The 17,374-nt window shown below is 37.9% G+C and overlaps 1 protein-coding gene across 1 annotated transcript in view; it reads left to right on the top strand.

Moving 5' to 3' along the window:
* The window catches only part of RNF217 (ring finger protein 217), a 63,884-nt gene that overhangs the window by 36,959 nt on the left and 9,551 nt on the right, over window positions 1-17,374 (top strand). The window contains exons 3-5 of the mRNA XM_064413064.1: window positions 1,550-1,714; window positions 8,921-9,122; window positions 15,420-15,491. Coding sequence (XP_064269134.1) covers window positions 1,550-1,714; window positions 8,921-9,122; window positions 15,420-15,491 — 439 coding nt within the window. The remainder of the gene's footprint in view (window positions 1-1,549; window positions 1,715-8,920; window positions 9,123-15,419; window positions 15,492-17,374) is intronic.

Genomic DNA, 17,374 nt, shown 5'->3' on the forward strand with positions numbered 1-17,374 from the left:
ATTAGATTTTGAGAAAGGGCACTGTTTTGTGCTGCTTTTGTTTAATATTTTATCATGGCCTTGGACAAGTTTTTAGGTAAAAACTAACAATGTTTGTAATTCACATGTTTCAGTCCTAATGTTGTTTCTCTTTAAACAAGATGCAGTGGTTGCATGTGTAGATAATTTTGGCTAGCCCCAGCAAAATATGTAAGGGAGATCAGAGCACCTACTTTGGACTCTTAATTGTAGTCAAGGAAGCATAACACCAGTTGTCATGACTTAACAGGAGGGCACAGCTCCTGGCAGGAGTGAGAACTTGAGAAATATGTTTTGGAGACTTCACATGTGACTACACTCTAGCATGTTGTTTCCTGAGAATCACCCCCACACCATTCATGGTCAGCACAGATGTTTCTGTGGTTTGGTGGTGAACCAAGTCTGGACACAGATATAACCAAAAACTCTTGGTTTGGCTGGTTGAATTCCTCAGTCCCATCCATCAGCTGGGTACAAAGCCAGGGCAGTGCCAGACACGGACTGCAGCTGGAGGTGGTGGACAGGGCTCAGCGGTTGCTTGAGTGGCTGCGATGTTTTGCTGCTGAACACAGCAGAAATGAACATATTGCAGGAGCCTGGATGTGCCTGAGTCTAAGGTGTCTTCTAGGTCTTGCTGTCCTTTGTCATGATCCAGATTGGAGGCCTGTCTCTCATCAGATAAGCAGCTGCAATGTGCCTCTGTTTATTACTCCTGCAAACACAGCAGCTGCCTTAGCTTTTCATAAAAAAAAATACGCAGGCTGTGGAAGAAGATGTGATGATGATGGTACCTGTTTGACACAATGATTTAAAACTGAGGGAGAGGGAAAAATAGATCCTTTTTCAATTTGAGTATGGCTTGTGGGTTTTGCCATTAGGTGTGGTCTGTAGCAAGTGGGCTGTTTGGCACAGGCTCAGCTTGCCTTGACGCAATCAAGAGCAAAAGGAGGTGCCTGACTTCCCGTTGGTAGTTGTGGCTCTTGGATGAGAGCCTTGCTCATGGCTCCTTTTCCCAGGACCATTTCTAATATAAGCTTTATAACCCGTATGAAGGCGAGGTCTGTAGCGGCCCTTCAGAAGACCAAGTACATTCTGTAGAAGCCTAGGCAGTGCAGTTTATTCCTAGAGAAAGACACATCCACTGCACTGAAAACTGTCAAGCTAGTTTTCAGGTGTTCTCACAAGTGTATTGGAGGCAATTGAATAAGTTTTCTTGATTCTGCCTTTTGTCAGTTGAGCCACACAATCACTTTGGGAAGTAGTGCCTGTGATTAAGCCAAGCTACTTGTGCTTTATTTGATTGAGGCCTTTCGCAGCTTTAGCATTTTCTTCTGTATTTTCTCTTTTTTAAAAAGGAAAAGTACAAGCTAGCTTCCACAACTTCTTGTGTTTTTAAAACAGAGCCTCCAAAAGATGTTAGATCTTTGCTGGGCAGCAGCTCTCTTAATTGAAGAGCATTGGTTTTAAAACAGGCTTTCTAGTTGTATCAGCACCCAGCTTGCAAACGTGTGGTGTTTTCTCATTTATACAGATCCAGTGTCCATCTTGCCAATTTGTCTGGTGTTTCAAGTGCCACTCTCCCTGGCATGAAGGCGTTAACTGCAAAGAATACAAGAAGGGAGACAAGCTGTTACGTCACTGGGCCAACGAAATCGAACACGGGCAGAGGAATGCCCAGAAGTGTCCAAAATGCAAGGTGAGCTGCTCTCCCTTGGCTTGCAGGTAGTGGCTTCAAACTGTTCAAATATACATTTTAGATAAATACTTGTAGCTTCTGCTCAGCATTGGAAATGAAATTCACACATGCTGTGCAGTTTCTTGTTAATGACCCATTGAGAAAAACAGGTCAGATTTTTTTGCTGATTCCTGTACTGATTCTGCAGAGTGCCTGCATGTAAAGAAACATTATGGAAATTATTAACAGGGGGTTTTTGATGAATCATAGAAATGTTTGAGTCAATTAATTACAAAATAAATTAATCCTAAAATAACGCTTTAAAGAAATTGAAAGCTTTAGGGAAATTCAGTGCCCTTTGTCAGGTTTTCCAGAGAGTTTGAGTGTATTTAATGTCTGAGTAAGGCTGGAAATACTCTGTCAACAAGGTAACTAAGGGAAACTAAGACTTGGCAAAACTGTAAGTTTTGTAGGATTGAATGTTACTACTTCACAAGCTGTACCTTGAGGTGGGACTTCACAAGCCACACGTCAAGTGCTGTGTCCAGTTCTGGGCCCTTCACTTCAAGGAGGACACTGGAGGTTCTGGAGTGAGTCCAGAGAAGGGCAACAGAGCTCATGAAAGGTCTGGAGCACAAGTCCTGTGAGGAGTGTCTGAGGTCCCCCCTGGGTCTCCTTTTTAACCTGGAGAAAAGGAAGCTTGGGGGGCACTTCTTCATTCTCTACCAGTGCCTGGAAGAAGGATGTAGGCGGGTGGGGGTTGTCCTCTTCTCCCAGGCAGCCAGGGGCTGGACTAGAGGGCATAGCATCAGACTGCAGGGGTGGTTCAGACTGCACAATAGGAGGAATTTCCTTGCAGAAAAGGTTGTTAAACATTGGAATGGGCTGCCAGGGAGGTGATGGAGTCACCAGCCCTGGAGGTGTTCAAGAAATGACTGGATGTGCCATGGTCAGGTGACAAGGTGGTGATCAAAGGTTGGAGTTGATGATCTCAGAGGTCTTTTCCAACGTAGATACTTCTCTGAAGTCTTTCTTATTATTAATTTTCAACACTAAAATGCAGTTCTACACCCTAAAAATGTCATTGATCCATTCGGAGAGAAGTACTTCCCACTACGCAGATGAGATGCAACAGCCCTGCAGACCCCTGCCACAATTGCCCTTAATGAAGGCCACTCTTAAATTTGTTCAAAATTTTTTTCACAGGTACCAACAGAGTAGTAAGTCAAAGCTGGACTGGTTGGTAGAAAATTAATATTGAATGGGAAAATTTACTTATAAGCATACAAAGTATATGTAACACTTCGAGCCTTATACTGTGCAAGTAAGAAAATGTTCATCAGGTTACTAAGTGTCATATTTTGGTCTTTGAGAAAGAAATGCCTGTGATGCCATAGCTTGAAATTGAAAGATTTCAAAACACTGAGCAAAATTGTAAAGCTCTGAAATCAGCAGCTGGTTGTTTACCCTTCCTCCTGCACACATGTGACCTTTTAACAGAGTTTTTGCAGCTTGCTTTTTGGTAAGAGTTGATAGATTTGAGTCAGTTCCAAAAATGTTCACTTTCTGGGAAGTCTTAAAGTAAAATACTTTGTTCCTTTCAGAGCAGGAAGAAGTATCTGTTTTGATTTTAATTGTTTGACTTGTGTCAGATTTTATGACAATGGGAATGATGTAACTTAAATAAATCGTCCAAAAGATTAAGAAAGTGGACCAAGCAAAAAAATAATAATGTGGAAAACCAGGAGTGGTAAGAAGGCTGATAGCTGGAAAGAAAAAGGAACGAAAACTAACTAATCTAACATTAAAACTGCTAAGTCTAACATTCAGCATGAATAAGTTAAAATTTAAAATGCCATGTTTAAATATTCACCATCTTCAAAAGGAAAGTCTGGACACTTGAAACTTACATGGCTTGTTACTAATTCTGAAGCATGAAGTTGCATGAATTTGGCTACTAATTTAAAAAATACTTGAGGTTTCTTTTCTTAATCAAAGGAAAATAAAACCTCCTACATGGTGGGAGGCAGTATGGAAACTTGTGAAACTAGCACAGAAAAAGAACCTCTGTTAAGTCCTTCCTGGTAATGTGGAACTGTAAGTGAATATTGAAGCGGGAATTCAACCTTTTATTAAACTGTGTTGCTACCCCAACTCTTGATAATTTTTTAATCAGAAAAAAAAAATTCTTCCTGCCTACAATGTCCAAAATGTTTCTCTCAACATACTGTATTTAAATAAAATCTATAACCTGAAAGTATCAGAAGTACCACTTAGCTGGCAGTTAGTTCAAAAAATACATCTTTGGGTAGTTAAAAAAAATACATCTTAAGCAGTATTCTTCATCAAATCTTTAGTAGGTGTTTGGGCACAGAGGGATAAGCATTCTGACAGTTAACAATTTGAAGTCAGGGGGATTAGATCTAATGCTTCTCTGCCTCTCTTTCCCATCCATCCATCCATCCATCCCTCCCTCCAAAACCTCTATATAAAATAACATTGAATCAGATGAGAATCCTATTTTCAAATTAAAAAAAAAGAGTGACAAAGAAAATAATTTGTAGCACACTATTAGATTTATCCATGTTCTAGGTCCACAGAGGCAATGTTTCTGGTGAAAACCTACTTTGTTTTTAGCATCTTTCATATTTTGCTTTAAAATTTGCAGTAGCCAAAATTAGCAAACAGATTGAGAGAAAGTCAATGTTAAATTGTGTCTAAAGATACTAGTATTTCATCTCTACACTAAAACTGAAATGAATGGAAATTAAAGGTAGAAACTTAAGTAGAGGTAGATTCTTTACTGAAGTAATATGTAAAATTCCTGGTAACTTCCAAAGTGTGATACTGATTATAGTGTAAGCTGTGACCATATTTTGCAGATAGCTTCTGGAGAAAATTATTTATACCTACACATACATATACAACCTGACTCTTTTTAGCTGTACCATGGAGAAATAGAATTCATTATCCTCTCTGGGCATGCAGGTGAGAAAATCAAAACACACTTGGGGGTATGTGTATACAGAAGCAGATCCTCAGGCAAATACAAGTATTTCAGTGGTTTGGGTAAGTGATTTGAAAGAACATCATCCTTTGTAATGTCAGTATTGCAGGGACTGTTAGATAAGCTTGATTGCTTATTGCTTTCTCCTGTAGTAGGATACAGCTTTTAGCACATCTAATAGACATCACTTATATTTACCTGGTCTCTCCCAGATGTGTTTACGTAAGATAATAAAAATGTTACACACAGTCCAAATGCTTAATCATAGATTTATGTTATGACTGTGTGTCAGTATGGAAATATGGAAAAAATGCTACTTTTTTAAACGGTATCTTAAATTTATTTTGACTTTTATTTCTTAATACGGCCTTTTCCAAATTTACTATACACTATTTTGAGAGTCAGTGTTGACCATTTTCCTCAAGAAGACTTGTCCAAAAAGTGTTGGTCTTGTTCTAGAGTAAGTTCACTAATAAGTGCAAATTTGCTACATTATTGGATGTCATTTGCCAAAATTTATAACATTATTTGTCTTTCCCCAGTACTATTTTAAGGGGTTATTTTTTACAATTTCTTGGTATGTTTGCAACAAAATGCTTTTGTTTACACAAGTGTTTTTAGAGTACAGCAAACCAAGGAAATACTCCATGTTGGTGTTATCTTACCATAAATTTCAAAAGCAGCACTATCTTGGAAACACCACATAGCAGCTCTAGATTAGAAGGCTTTGAACAGCAGCAGAAATTTAAGAACAAGCGTGTCAATGCAAATAAAGGAGCCTGTACTTCTTATCTGTTCTGATTCATATAAGCGTTATCAAATAATTCAGGGCATAGTTTTTGGAAGCACTCTGCAAATTAATTCTCATCTTCTGGAGGGAGGAGAGTCCTTATTTGTACACAAAGTGATAAAGCTGTGCAGGTTTTCTTCAGAGGTGGAGGAGACCTGGCCACTCATCCTCAGAACTCTTGGCAGTGATTTCCCTAGCAGATTTCTATGAGAGGGCGTGTGACATGCAGAGTGGGTAAAATGAGGTTCTGAAATTGCCACTGTGCTACTTCAGCTGTCTACTTAAGACTCCAAAGTGGATGTGTTTGCCCTTGGTGTGTAGTTTTCACCACTGTTGTTCTGGAAGCTATTCTTGGGATTCTGAATGGCTAACCTTCCCCTGTGCGGTGAGTGTACATCTTTGGTTTTGAACAGGCCGTGGGTGCAGGATGAAGCCTGTAGCTGTGACTGAATGCATGGAGGCAGAAGCTGGGCTTGCAGTGGCCACGCTGCAGGGAGCCTGCAGTCACACAGCAGCCTTCCTGGCCCCATGCATTCTCCCAGCTGCCTCTTGTGCGCCGTGGTGCTGCCAGTGGGGCAGGAACACTCGTGATATCCGAGCCATCGGCGATCACTTTCTCAACCTATAGGTTTGTAATCCATCTCTGTCAGTGGATTATCTGGAGGGCATGGAGGCATGCCCGTGTGAACCGGAGATGAAGTTGATCTGGTGAGATGTCATGTCTTAGGCTTGAAAGCAGCCTGACCAAATGATACAAAGTTCACCTGGCATTGTCAGTCTGCAAAGCACGTGATAGGGAGTTCAGCCCTGCATCTGATGTTTTTTCACTTTTTTTCTAATCAAGTCTTTACTCACTGGAAAAAAGGAGTTTTTGCAATAAAAAGGTATAGGCGTGTACAGCTGGTTGTTCCAGATTAGCAGCATTGGAAGACAGTTATATGTGCAGATGAGTATTGACTGAAATATTTTTATGGTTGGCTTTTTGAAGAAGCAAATATGAAGTGCATGTAGTTGCAGTATTTGTCAGCAAGATAATAAATCCTTATCAACTTATTTCATGTTTCAAGAGGACAGTATGTCTGGAGAATTTGGGGCAGGAACAAGTAGATGGACAAATGATTCAGGACTAACTGGAGCTGGGAGGCTTCTAGGAAAGCATGGGTAGAAGGATGGCAGGCAGTTTTTAAGAGGCAGATACTTCTGATGTGAATGGTAGAATATAAAATGCTATTGCTAGCATCTCCTTGAAGTTCTTACTACCAATAAAAATTACCTTATTTTTAGAATGTGATGTAATTTTGTTCCATGATTCTACAGAATTACAATGAGGATGAATGATAACTCAGCTGGGTTGGTAAATTACAGAAGAGAGAGGAGAATTCAACAGTCTTGATTCAAAAAGAAAATAAAGCAACCAGTTAATTCTCATTAGTCACAAAATCTAGTTCCCTCATTTACATTTTTAAGATGAAATCAGCAGATGAGGAAAACTACCCTTTAAATTACAAAGGTCTCTTATAGTTGCTATGTGAGTTGGTCCCTTGAAAAATTAATTTTAATTAAATTTTATAGTTAATTTGTCAAAATACTTTAAGTCACTATTAAAATACCTTCATTTCAGTTTAAGTTAATCTGAGGAATTACAGTAAATAAACCGACTCCAGAACTGCAGTCAACATCTTTTTTTACATGTAACCTGAGAAGTAAGAATTTTAACTGACAGCATAATGTCCCTTTTAGGGAAAAAAAAAGTGTATATCTTCTCTTTTAAAGTTATGCTTAAGTTGATATAATATTGGATAGAGTTCTCTTTCTGTTTTGCCTACTGTCAGTGCTTAACTGTGAAAGTTTTGAAGTCAAGTGGCTTATAAAGCTCATCAGCAATGGTGTTTTTTCAGATGCTTCTGGAAAACAGGACACCTGTAATACAGCAGAATTCCTTGGGGTGAAGGGGAATGTTTGCTCAGTCGGACAAATTTTAAGTCTACTAGAATACTTGCCCACTAGAAAGCTTTTTTGTTTTTAATAGCCCAATTCTCTCTTTTGTGACTATTTTCCCCTCTTTTATATAAAAGCAGTGTTTGAAAGTATAGAAAAGCAAATCCTGAGATCACTACTGAGACTGGCACGGGGAACTGGAACTGCTGTTACCCTTGTGACACTTTGTTACATGGATAGAGTGCCAGTTTCTGTAGGTGTTTGGGCGAGCAAGGTGAGAGCCCAGATCACACCTGATCAACACCAAAGAACGAATGCATTTGACTCTCTCAAGAATGTCAGATACCCCAGGAGTCACGAGCTTCTCTGGAGCTTGCTGAGCTTTCAGTCTCTCTGGTGCTTGCAGGGCCCCTGAGTGGTCATGCCATGTCTTTGCCTGTACCTCTCTGCAAAATGCCTCCTGAAACCTCCTCTACTTACCTACTTACATGTAGGTAAGTAGAGGAGGTTTCAGGAGGCATTGATTTCTCTGTTGCATGTTTCAACAGGTGAAATTCAAATTGGATGTAATGGAAAAAAGTATTCCCAGGGAGGATAGTGAAGCATGGTAAAGAATGCTCAAAGGGGCTGTGACATACTCATGCTTGGAAATTTTTTAAATCTAATGAGACCTGGAGCAATGTGATCTGTCTGGAGTTATCCCAGCTTGGAGTTAGGGGTTAAAATAGATGACCTCGAAGCATCACTTTCAACCTCAGTTATTAGGCTATCCACTGTGGAATGTGGTCTTGGAATGCAGGATAGGGAACTATTTAGCAGGCAATTGGTAGAAAGATGGCTGTAGAACTAGGGCAGCCCTGTTTCATGCTGTGCTGTTAGGTATCATGAAAGCTTGGTGTAAGTTTTTATTCCACATATAGTTTGTGGAATTTTTTTTTTTTGTTTGCTTTTTTAAGAAGGAGAAAGCATTCATACTTCTCAAATCATGTACTGTAACAGCAGTGTCTTTCTGGTGTTTATTACAAAATGCCAGATCAATTTGTGATGGAAAAGGGAGTGGAGCCACAGGTGGCCTAAGAGGGAAACCCATCTGGGGAGGGGTCAAACAGAGTTCACAATTGTATTCACTGTGTTGCTTTTATTTTTAATAAAGCTTGGTGCTAACATATCTACTTCGGGAATAAAACCAAAATCTCAGTAAGGGCAAGAATTCTCATCTGATATGAAGAGCATTTAAACAAAAAAGGAGGATTATGTAGGAAATGAGAATCTGGAAACAATAGAACTCACATTTAATGCTCTGAAACATGCCTCAGAAAACTATTATTGTATTAAGCCAGCTGCAGTATAAATTAATGCAAGTAGTGACTTTGCAGGGGGTTGCTTGCAGCTTCTTTTCATCTGGCACATGAACTGCCCCAGGTAACGCCCGCTTTCCTGTGCTTAGGAAGGGGGGAAAAATAATATTTCTTCTTTCCCTTTGCTTGTACAGATCCACATCCAGAGAACCGAAGGGTGTGACCACATGACCTGTTCACAGTGTAACACTAATTTCTGTTACCGTTGTGGGGAGAGATACCGTCAGCTCCGCTTCTTTGGAGACCACACGTCAAACCTCAGTATCTTTGGATGCAAATACCGCTACCTCCCCGAGAGACCACATTTAAGGAGATTAGTGCGAGGCTCTGTCTGTGGTGAGTGGATTAATGCTCCTTGTGGAGAGCTGCACAATGAAGTGATGGGGGCATAGGGCAATTATAGTTAAATTAAAAACAGTGGTTTAAAGGATTGGATGGACAACTTGTTTTCCAGTTATTCAAAAGGTGGCTTATTAAGTGTGTTTAAATATATGGCATTTGCCCTTCCTTTTTAGATGGACTGTGTATGATTATTGTGTCCTCTTTTGATAGCTTGTTTCCTATTTTTTTTTATATATAAGCAAACTGTAAAAGTGTTGTCAATATGCATGTCACTGGCTGTGTTTGTTATTCTCAAGGTATATTGGAGAAATGGGTCAGAGGAGAAACCTTAATTTAAATTAACTTTGGTGTAAGTCTGTTTGAATAAAGTGCTCTTTGGATTTGAACCTGATCTGAGTAGAAAAACTCAAGGTTTTCCCATATAAATAGGAGGACACTATTTTAACTGTTAGCTTTAGTTCAGATAAAATCAGCTTGAAACTAAACACAACTTATATACATTAATTTTGCTTACGAAAGTATGATGCTGAAAATGTACTTTTATTAAACCAAAAGGCACTCATAATTTGCTTTTGAGCCAGATAGATATCTGTCTCAACCTATAGAAGCACAAGATAATAAAGTAGACTCTTATATTATGTGATGACTTTCATATATGTGAAATTCAGTTATGGTAGTGAGTTTACAGCATGTAACATGACCTATAATGTTACAAGAAATGGATGTATTAACTGTCAAAAAACGGGTACCTGTCAAGGAAAATAAAACTTTCCATACTTTGAATTAAGGCATAAAAATTGGAGATGACTTGTAGTTCATCTAGGATGAGGAAATGCTTTGAGCTTGATTGTAGAGGTAAAGGCAAGAGACAGAACTTGTGGGAACAAGCAAGCCTGAGGTGAAAGCATTACTCCTGAGCCAGAAATGTTCCAGTAAGAAAACTAGGTGTTTCCAGAGTAACATAAGAATTGACACACAAACTTGTAGACCTGGTAATGAAAACGCCAGTCTTGCTGCTCTGCATTGTAGGGGATTTGCAAACCTGGAATGCTTGTTTTAAAAAAGCGACAATATGGCATCCAAGCCCATTAGTTTGACCTTAGGAGCTTGCAAGGCTTTGGTAACAAACTTTGAGAGAAGTGATTTAAAGATATAGAAATAACTAAAAAGGAGATAAAAATTGAAAATGATTGGAGGTGCCTACTCTGAAACGTTTCATAGAGATGAGTTGCAACACACCAGAAGGTCTAGTCTAGATGAAAGACAGTGCTGGCATTAGGGCACATGAATATAAACATTCATTAAAAATTTAGGCTTAAACTTCAAGAACTGTTTCAAAGCACTTAGTAAGATTTCAGAAGAGCTTCCAGTAATAGCAACAATGGCAAACAATGTAAGCTTTTTTTAAATAAAATGCTATATTTGGTGTAATTATTCTCTGCTGTAGCAACAGATTGTACTCTGAGACGTTACCAAGTCAGTGCTGCTCATGTGCAGAATCATGGGTAACCTTTTTAGAATCTTAGAATAATTTGGGCTGAGAGGGACCTTTAAAGGCCACCTACAATGAGCCGGGGTGTCTCCAACTAAATCAGGTTGCTCAGAGCCCTGTTCAGCTTGGTGTTGGATATTAAAACTCCATGGTAAATATGTTTATGCCCATATTTACAGGATCACACATAGATAAGGTATAAGATACTTTTATTTTCATGTCCTATTTGCAAGTGTACTTGTGGTTTGCATTAATTAATAAACTGAGAAAGATTAGCAACCTCAAAGCCTCAGATTACATTTCTCATAGGGTTTTCTGTTAAAAATTTCTCTCCAAATCTCCCTCTGTCATATGATGTGATTTCTCACAAGAATGGTCATCATCTGAATAGAGACAGAGGTACCTGAATCTGTCAGCACATGTAATAAGTGCCCACATTTTTACAATAGCTTGTTAACTCTCAAGTTGACAAGAATTCAGAAAATTCTTTATCAGTACTTATGACCTTAAATCTCTGTCATTTCTACAGCTCTAGATTTGAATATTGATCCTGATACACTTTATGAATAACTACCAAAATACTGCAGAGACTTAACAGAACTTATACATGAAAATAAAAAATTAAAATCTTGAGAAATTTGCATTTGATTTGAATTTGGGAATAGAGCTCACAGCTCTTCTTCTGTTGCAGTCGATTTTGGCTGTGACTTGCATGTATGAGCTAGTCTAGCTTTTTGTACTCTTTTCCACATAAGTGTATGTGTGGGTTTTCACATTGGTTTTTAATTGGTTTTCAAAAATGTGTTATATTGCTGTAAGATTGTACCTCCTGACCTTTTGAAGAAAGTATAATCCCAAACTGTGATACAGTTTGTGGATTATGCAATTTTCAATGCTGGAAATTTGCTTGGATCCTCTATCTTTGTAAAACAGAATTGATCTGTGGCTGTTAATTTGGCTTGTATAAAAGTCTGCCTAATAGTCTGTCCCCAGTAGTGTCAGTTAGAAATAAGATCTCACTCACTGTTTGTTTCCAGTAATCATTGCTTTAGACACTTTCTTAGTTAAGGTTTGTATCTGTACCTTTGCTTTATAACCCTCAGTGGGTGGATCCTTCACTAGTTTTAACAGTTCTTAAATTTTGGCTTCCACAACATTTGTAGTAGAGGCTCTAGGATTTCACTATGTGTCATTTGGATTAAGTACTGTGTGTTTTTTTATTGATTCTTGATAATTTCATTGGCTACTTTTGTTATAATGAAATTCAGTAAATAATAATATCTTGCTGGCCTTTTCATATTGCTCTTTTATGGACCATCCATCATAGTCTATTTTGTCATGATATTTGATTTATTTTTTGGTTTTTTTGTTTTATGTGTTGAGCTGAAGGTTATTAGCCTTAATCACTTAAGATCAAATTTAAAACCCAAAAATGTTGAATTTCAGTTAGGGATCACACCCAGGCTCAGGGAGATCCCAGTAGCTAGAGCTGAAAATATAAATATGTAAATACTTTATCAGGCAAAAGAGGAACATTATCATTAGTAGGTGTTACTGCAGAAGCCTGGGTTTTGGTTCTGTTCTGAAAGTCAGCAGAAGAAAGAGATGGTAGCAGAGATGCCATTAAAAGCATAAACTCTACATTTTAGTAACATGTACTGAGAAACAGAGGTTGGATTTGCGGTAGAAAAATGCATCTGCTAATTAGCTAAGTAGTGGAAACTAAAGGAATATTATCTTGGCTATCTAGGAGACTGATGAGGTGTGGCTAGATATGTGGGGGTTTCGTATGACTTTTTACTTTATTGCTGTGGAGAATGAATACTTTAATAAATGTGGTTTTATAGCCATGTGGAGTGAAGGTTTTTTGGGTTGTTCCTAAAATCTGGCTGCGTGGAACATGTAGAAAGATCATTGCATGGCAGTCTGGCATGCTGTCATGGTTTCTGTTGAGGAACAAGTGCACACAGTTACAAACTGCTCTGCAGTAAAAATAAGGGAAGAGTATTTATGGCAGCATAATTTTAAACATACTTTTCTTCATCAACCAACTCTTATGTAAAGGTGATAGTAATCACGGGGAGAAGAAAACCAGAGAGAAGAAGTGATCTCTGACATTTCTTTCCTTTCTTTAGCCAGCATGGTTTTTAGAGAAACTGTTCTGAGACAGTACAGTGGATATATTACCCTAAAACCTGTAACTAAACCCAAAGTTACGCAAGGGAAAAGTATTCTTTCATGTTTCCTGAAATACTTTATTTTGCGGAAGAATGTGGTTCTCTGTACCACAAATGAGGCAAACCCTCTGAGACACCTGCAAATACAGTTGTATCACCACAAATGTCTGCATCTTCGTTCTGGGCCACCCAGAAGAGAAATTGTTTACGATTAATTTGAATGCACTTGTAAAAAGGTTCTGTTTTAATTGCTTTTTATTAAGTTCTCTTAAAAAGTGACTTCGGACAACAGCAAACTGGCTGTCATAGCCTGCTGCTGAGATGACCACATGGGCTAACGACCCAAGATTTTGTTCAGCTCTGAGACAGGCATTACATTTGCTCTCTGTGCTCAGTCTCAGAGCTAACAGACGTAGGACAGTGCCTGCAGCAAGCAGCCTTAGTCTCAGTGGCATTTCTTGGTGTGTCATGATTGCCTCATAATCTTTTGTGCTATGACAAACGATGTTTATCAAACTGGAATTGGATATAAAGAGTTTTCAATTCTGGCATGTAATACTGAGTATTTTGTAATTGTTTCATAGAATGCAGATAAAAACCATTGCAGCCAATAGTACATACCCGGTGCTGTTTGTACTCTTCCTGATGGCAACATTTGCAAGCCTTGTTCACCTTGTGTTGTTTGTTAATTTTGGTTTGCAAAGGTAGAGAAATATTAAGGATTTGAATGTGACAGACAAGTAGAAAAAGTATTTCTTTTGAAATTTGGTCTTTAGAAATAATGCATTCCTAACCAAAAGAAGATATGGTCTCACAATGATGAAGTCATTTTATTCTATAAGATAAATTATAAAAGATAACTACACAGTACTTGTAACTTGATATTCACAGGCAGAAGGAAAGACACTACTCGTGCTTTATTTCAGCTCTGAGTTTGTCAAATGTAAGTGAACAAGTTCTTGAATTACCTCAGGAACTGTTCTTTGTGTCTGAAAAGTTATTCCAATTGAAGGCTAGCTTAGCCCTTCCCATAGACTGTTTCTGCATACTTAGTCAACAGCTCATTGATTTAAGTTTTTAATAATTTTTGTACCAAACATCATAATTTTCTAGTGTTCTAATTACATGGCTATTGATGAAGTAAGGAGTTCATACCTTAAGCCTCTAATCTTTTACAAGCTTTACTTGAAATTGTTGAAGAATCTGGTAATGTTTTTAAATGCTTTTAATTTCTTATTTTTGGACCTTTCTTAAGGTTTTCCATCACTTTACATTCATTCTTCTGTCTACACTTGAATAATGTATTTGACAAGTTCTGTGTGTATAGAACACAGCTCAATGGAGTCCCAGGAATGTATGCCATTAGGATGCCTAGCAACTAGAGTAATACAAATATTTGCCATTTTTTTCTCTTCTAGGAATTAATGTTTCCCACCTACTGCACTCCCATGAAATTTAAAAGCTATCAAAACAGAGCAAGAAAAGGACTAGTTCATTTAACTGCTGTAAATATTTCCAAAATATCTCTTTTTTCCTTCAGACTGCTCAAATTAGTGTCCAGGTTATGGAAAGGTTTACATCATTATTGAATGTAGTAATCCACTTACTGAAATCTGATATGAGTGACTTGAGGGAGGGAAAAGAGGTAACAACTCAATTTTTCTCCCATTCTAGAGGTGACCTTTCAAACACATATCTAACTTAGGGGATTGCAGAATTTCAGGTCCCTGCCCAGACTGCTGGTGTATCAGTAAAAATGCCTGCCCTCCTGTGTTGTCAGACAGCTCAGTTAAGGGCCATCTTCGACCCAACTGCTCAGCAAACGGAGCCAGGGAGATTCTTCCACTGAAAGCATGCAGTGCAAGGAAGATAGCTTGGGTTCAGGTTCAATTTCAAATTCACTTTTGCAGCAAGACCCCTGCCTTCACAGTGTGAACTTGTACAAATCCTGAACTCATCAGAAAGTAAAGAAAATGAGCATGCTTTATTTGTTCTTGGTCTTATGCTCTAGCAAGTATGCTGCTCAACATCACTGCCCTACTTGTGTAAGAGCCACAACATATCCTTATTAATGTTGATCTAAAATAGACTTGGCTGTGGTTTGACTTAGACCTAAATCACAGCTGTACATGAGCACTTCACTGTAACCTTTTAAAGCAAGCAGAAGTGTATTTAAAGGTGATGGTCTCATCACCTTGAGCTAACCTAAAGTTTCCAAGATGCTAGTTTGCTTGGCATCTCTCCAGGCTGGTTGCTGTGCAGTAGGATTCCAGAGAAGCCAAATTATAGTAGCATTATAGCTATCACGTTCCTGTCAATGCTTGAGGGATTTCAGAATGGAAACAGAAATAAATGCAAGCTGTTAATGTATGAAATAAGCTGTGCTCAGAGAATTGTGGTGGGTGAAGAGGGCAGAGAGGAAAGTGTATAGGGAGCTGTGTGGTGATAGCTCCTGGCTGAATTTGTAGGATGAAATTACAAATAGGAATCTTGTTTTTAGAGGTAAAAAATATTATTTTTAAAATAATAGATTAAAATATTTTGATATTCAAATATCTATGAATTGTTGGAAATGAAAAACTAAAACCTTCTTTGAACTATTTAATGAATTTTGCATTTCAGCTGGAAAACTACTCATTACACCCGTAATATTGGTTCTGGGGCTGGCACTGGGAGCCGTAGCTGTTGTAATAGGTAAGAGTTACATATGTGAATGAAACTAATCCTGATTATGCAGTGACTTTCTCTATAAGACATCTCAAGGACATGGAGATAAAGTACATATTTTACAGATGCTGTTTTACTGTTAAGCACATTACTTTTTTCTAATTTTTTTTTTTTTAATTTATGCTTACTAGCTTTATTTTTATTCCCATTTATTTCATTTTCCAAACAAACATCTTTAACTGCTGTAGATAAACTAGCAAAAAGTCCAGAGTAGTTTAAACATAATCCTGGGGGCTGACTGACTTGGATCCAGCCTTATAATCACCCCATTGAATCACAATTTTATAATCTCGGTCATTTGTATGACAGGATTTTTAGGGAACTAAGGCTTAGTCCCAAAAGCTCACCAGCTTGAAGATGCAACAACAACAAAGCAGCAAATTGGGATGAGTCAGTCTCAAAACATAATCTAGTGCGAAGGCTGCCAAATTGTATTCCATCATAAAAACTGGTACTCTGAACTCACTTGATTACAGTATCAAAGCTCTGTTACTGTGGCTGCATTAACGTGGACAGATGTTTCAGCAAAGATGCTTTTTACTTGGCTTAGCTGGATTTTCCCACAGAAAGGAGATTAGCTGTGACAGCAAGGTATAATTTTGCTCACGTGAGTGCATATCCACTCTTTATGTTGGCAGCAATATGCCATTGAGGGATCATGCTGCTTCACAGCTTGTCATCAAACTGCTTATTCCACTGAGAATTTGCAGTGTATGCGTAGCCCTGAGGTATATTGGGGTGTGGCTCCTTTATTTTGATATAATAAAGCCAAAATACACCAGGATAGCTATATTAAAAAGTTTGGAAGTAACCAGTCAACCTATAACCGAAATATTATTACAATTTTTCTAGACTACATCTGGCCAAATAAGGAATATTGCTGTAGTTTCTGTATTTAGATCAACCATCTTCATAGAAGAGAGTGAGCAGTGCTTATCTTAAATATTTATTTTATTCAAAAGCATTTTTATGCCAAAATTTTAAACAATAAAGGCTTCTTAGTGCCAGTAAATCTTATTTTGGTCTGCACTCTGGTATAATCTATGGTCGGGGAAAAAAGGTACAATTGATTAATTATAGAAAAAGGTATAATTGATTAATTATAGAAAAGCTTTGGTTTTGAGGTAATTAGAGCAATATTTGCTGCCAACCACTATTTCAGTTACATAGCTGAAAACCATACTTTACCATTTACAAGGCTATTGAGCAAAGTAACAACCCTGTGATTGTAGTAGTCTTTTGTTCTATGTTGTTACTGTAGTGTGTTTGAAAAGAAAATCTTCGGCCATTTCAGTCAGCTGGTAGCGAGAGAAAGAGGAAGATGCTTCTCATTTGGATTTGAAAGAGTACAGACTATTTGACAAATTGTTTTTCATTGGAATGATTGTGATCTATTTATTTGTCTTTACAGCTTTCTTTCTCTCAAATGACTTAAGAATAAATAGGTCCGTGTCCAGGCAAGGAAAACACTTGATATTATTAAAGATAAACATTTGGTATTACTTAACAGTAGAAGAGGATGCTTGTAAAAATAAATAAAAAGTAAAACTATAACATGCTGTCTCTATTGCATGTGAATCTAATTGAAAAGTAGCTTAGTTACATCAGCTTTGAATTTAGATCTAAGAATTTCCAGACTGCTTTTAAAAGTTTTGTTTGTACCATGTACAAACAGCATGATTCAGAAATTAATTTGTCAGACGTGATTGTGGGGTTAGCAGGAATTTGTTGTAACAGAAAAGGGTAAGTGTAGCTTAGCTCATTAGCAAAGACACTGGTTGTTGCAGGCTGGTATTTTTTTCTACTTGTCCAAATGCCTGGTCTAAATTCTCCTGAGTCATGAAAAGCTC

Source organism: Passer domesticus, chromosome 3 (assembly GCF_036417665.1).
Source record: "Passer domesticus isolate bPasDom1 chromosome 3, bPasDom1.hap1, whole genome shotgun sequence".
NCBI lineage: Eukaryota > Metazoa > Chordata > Aves > Passeriformes > Passeridae > Passer > Passer domesticus.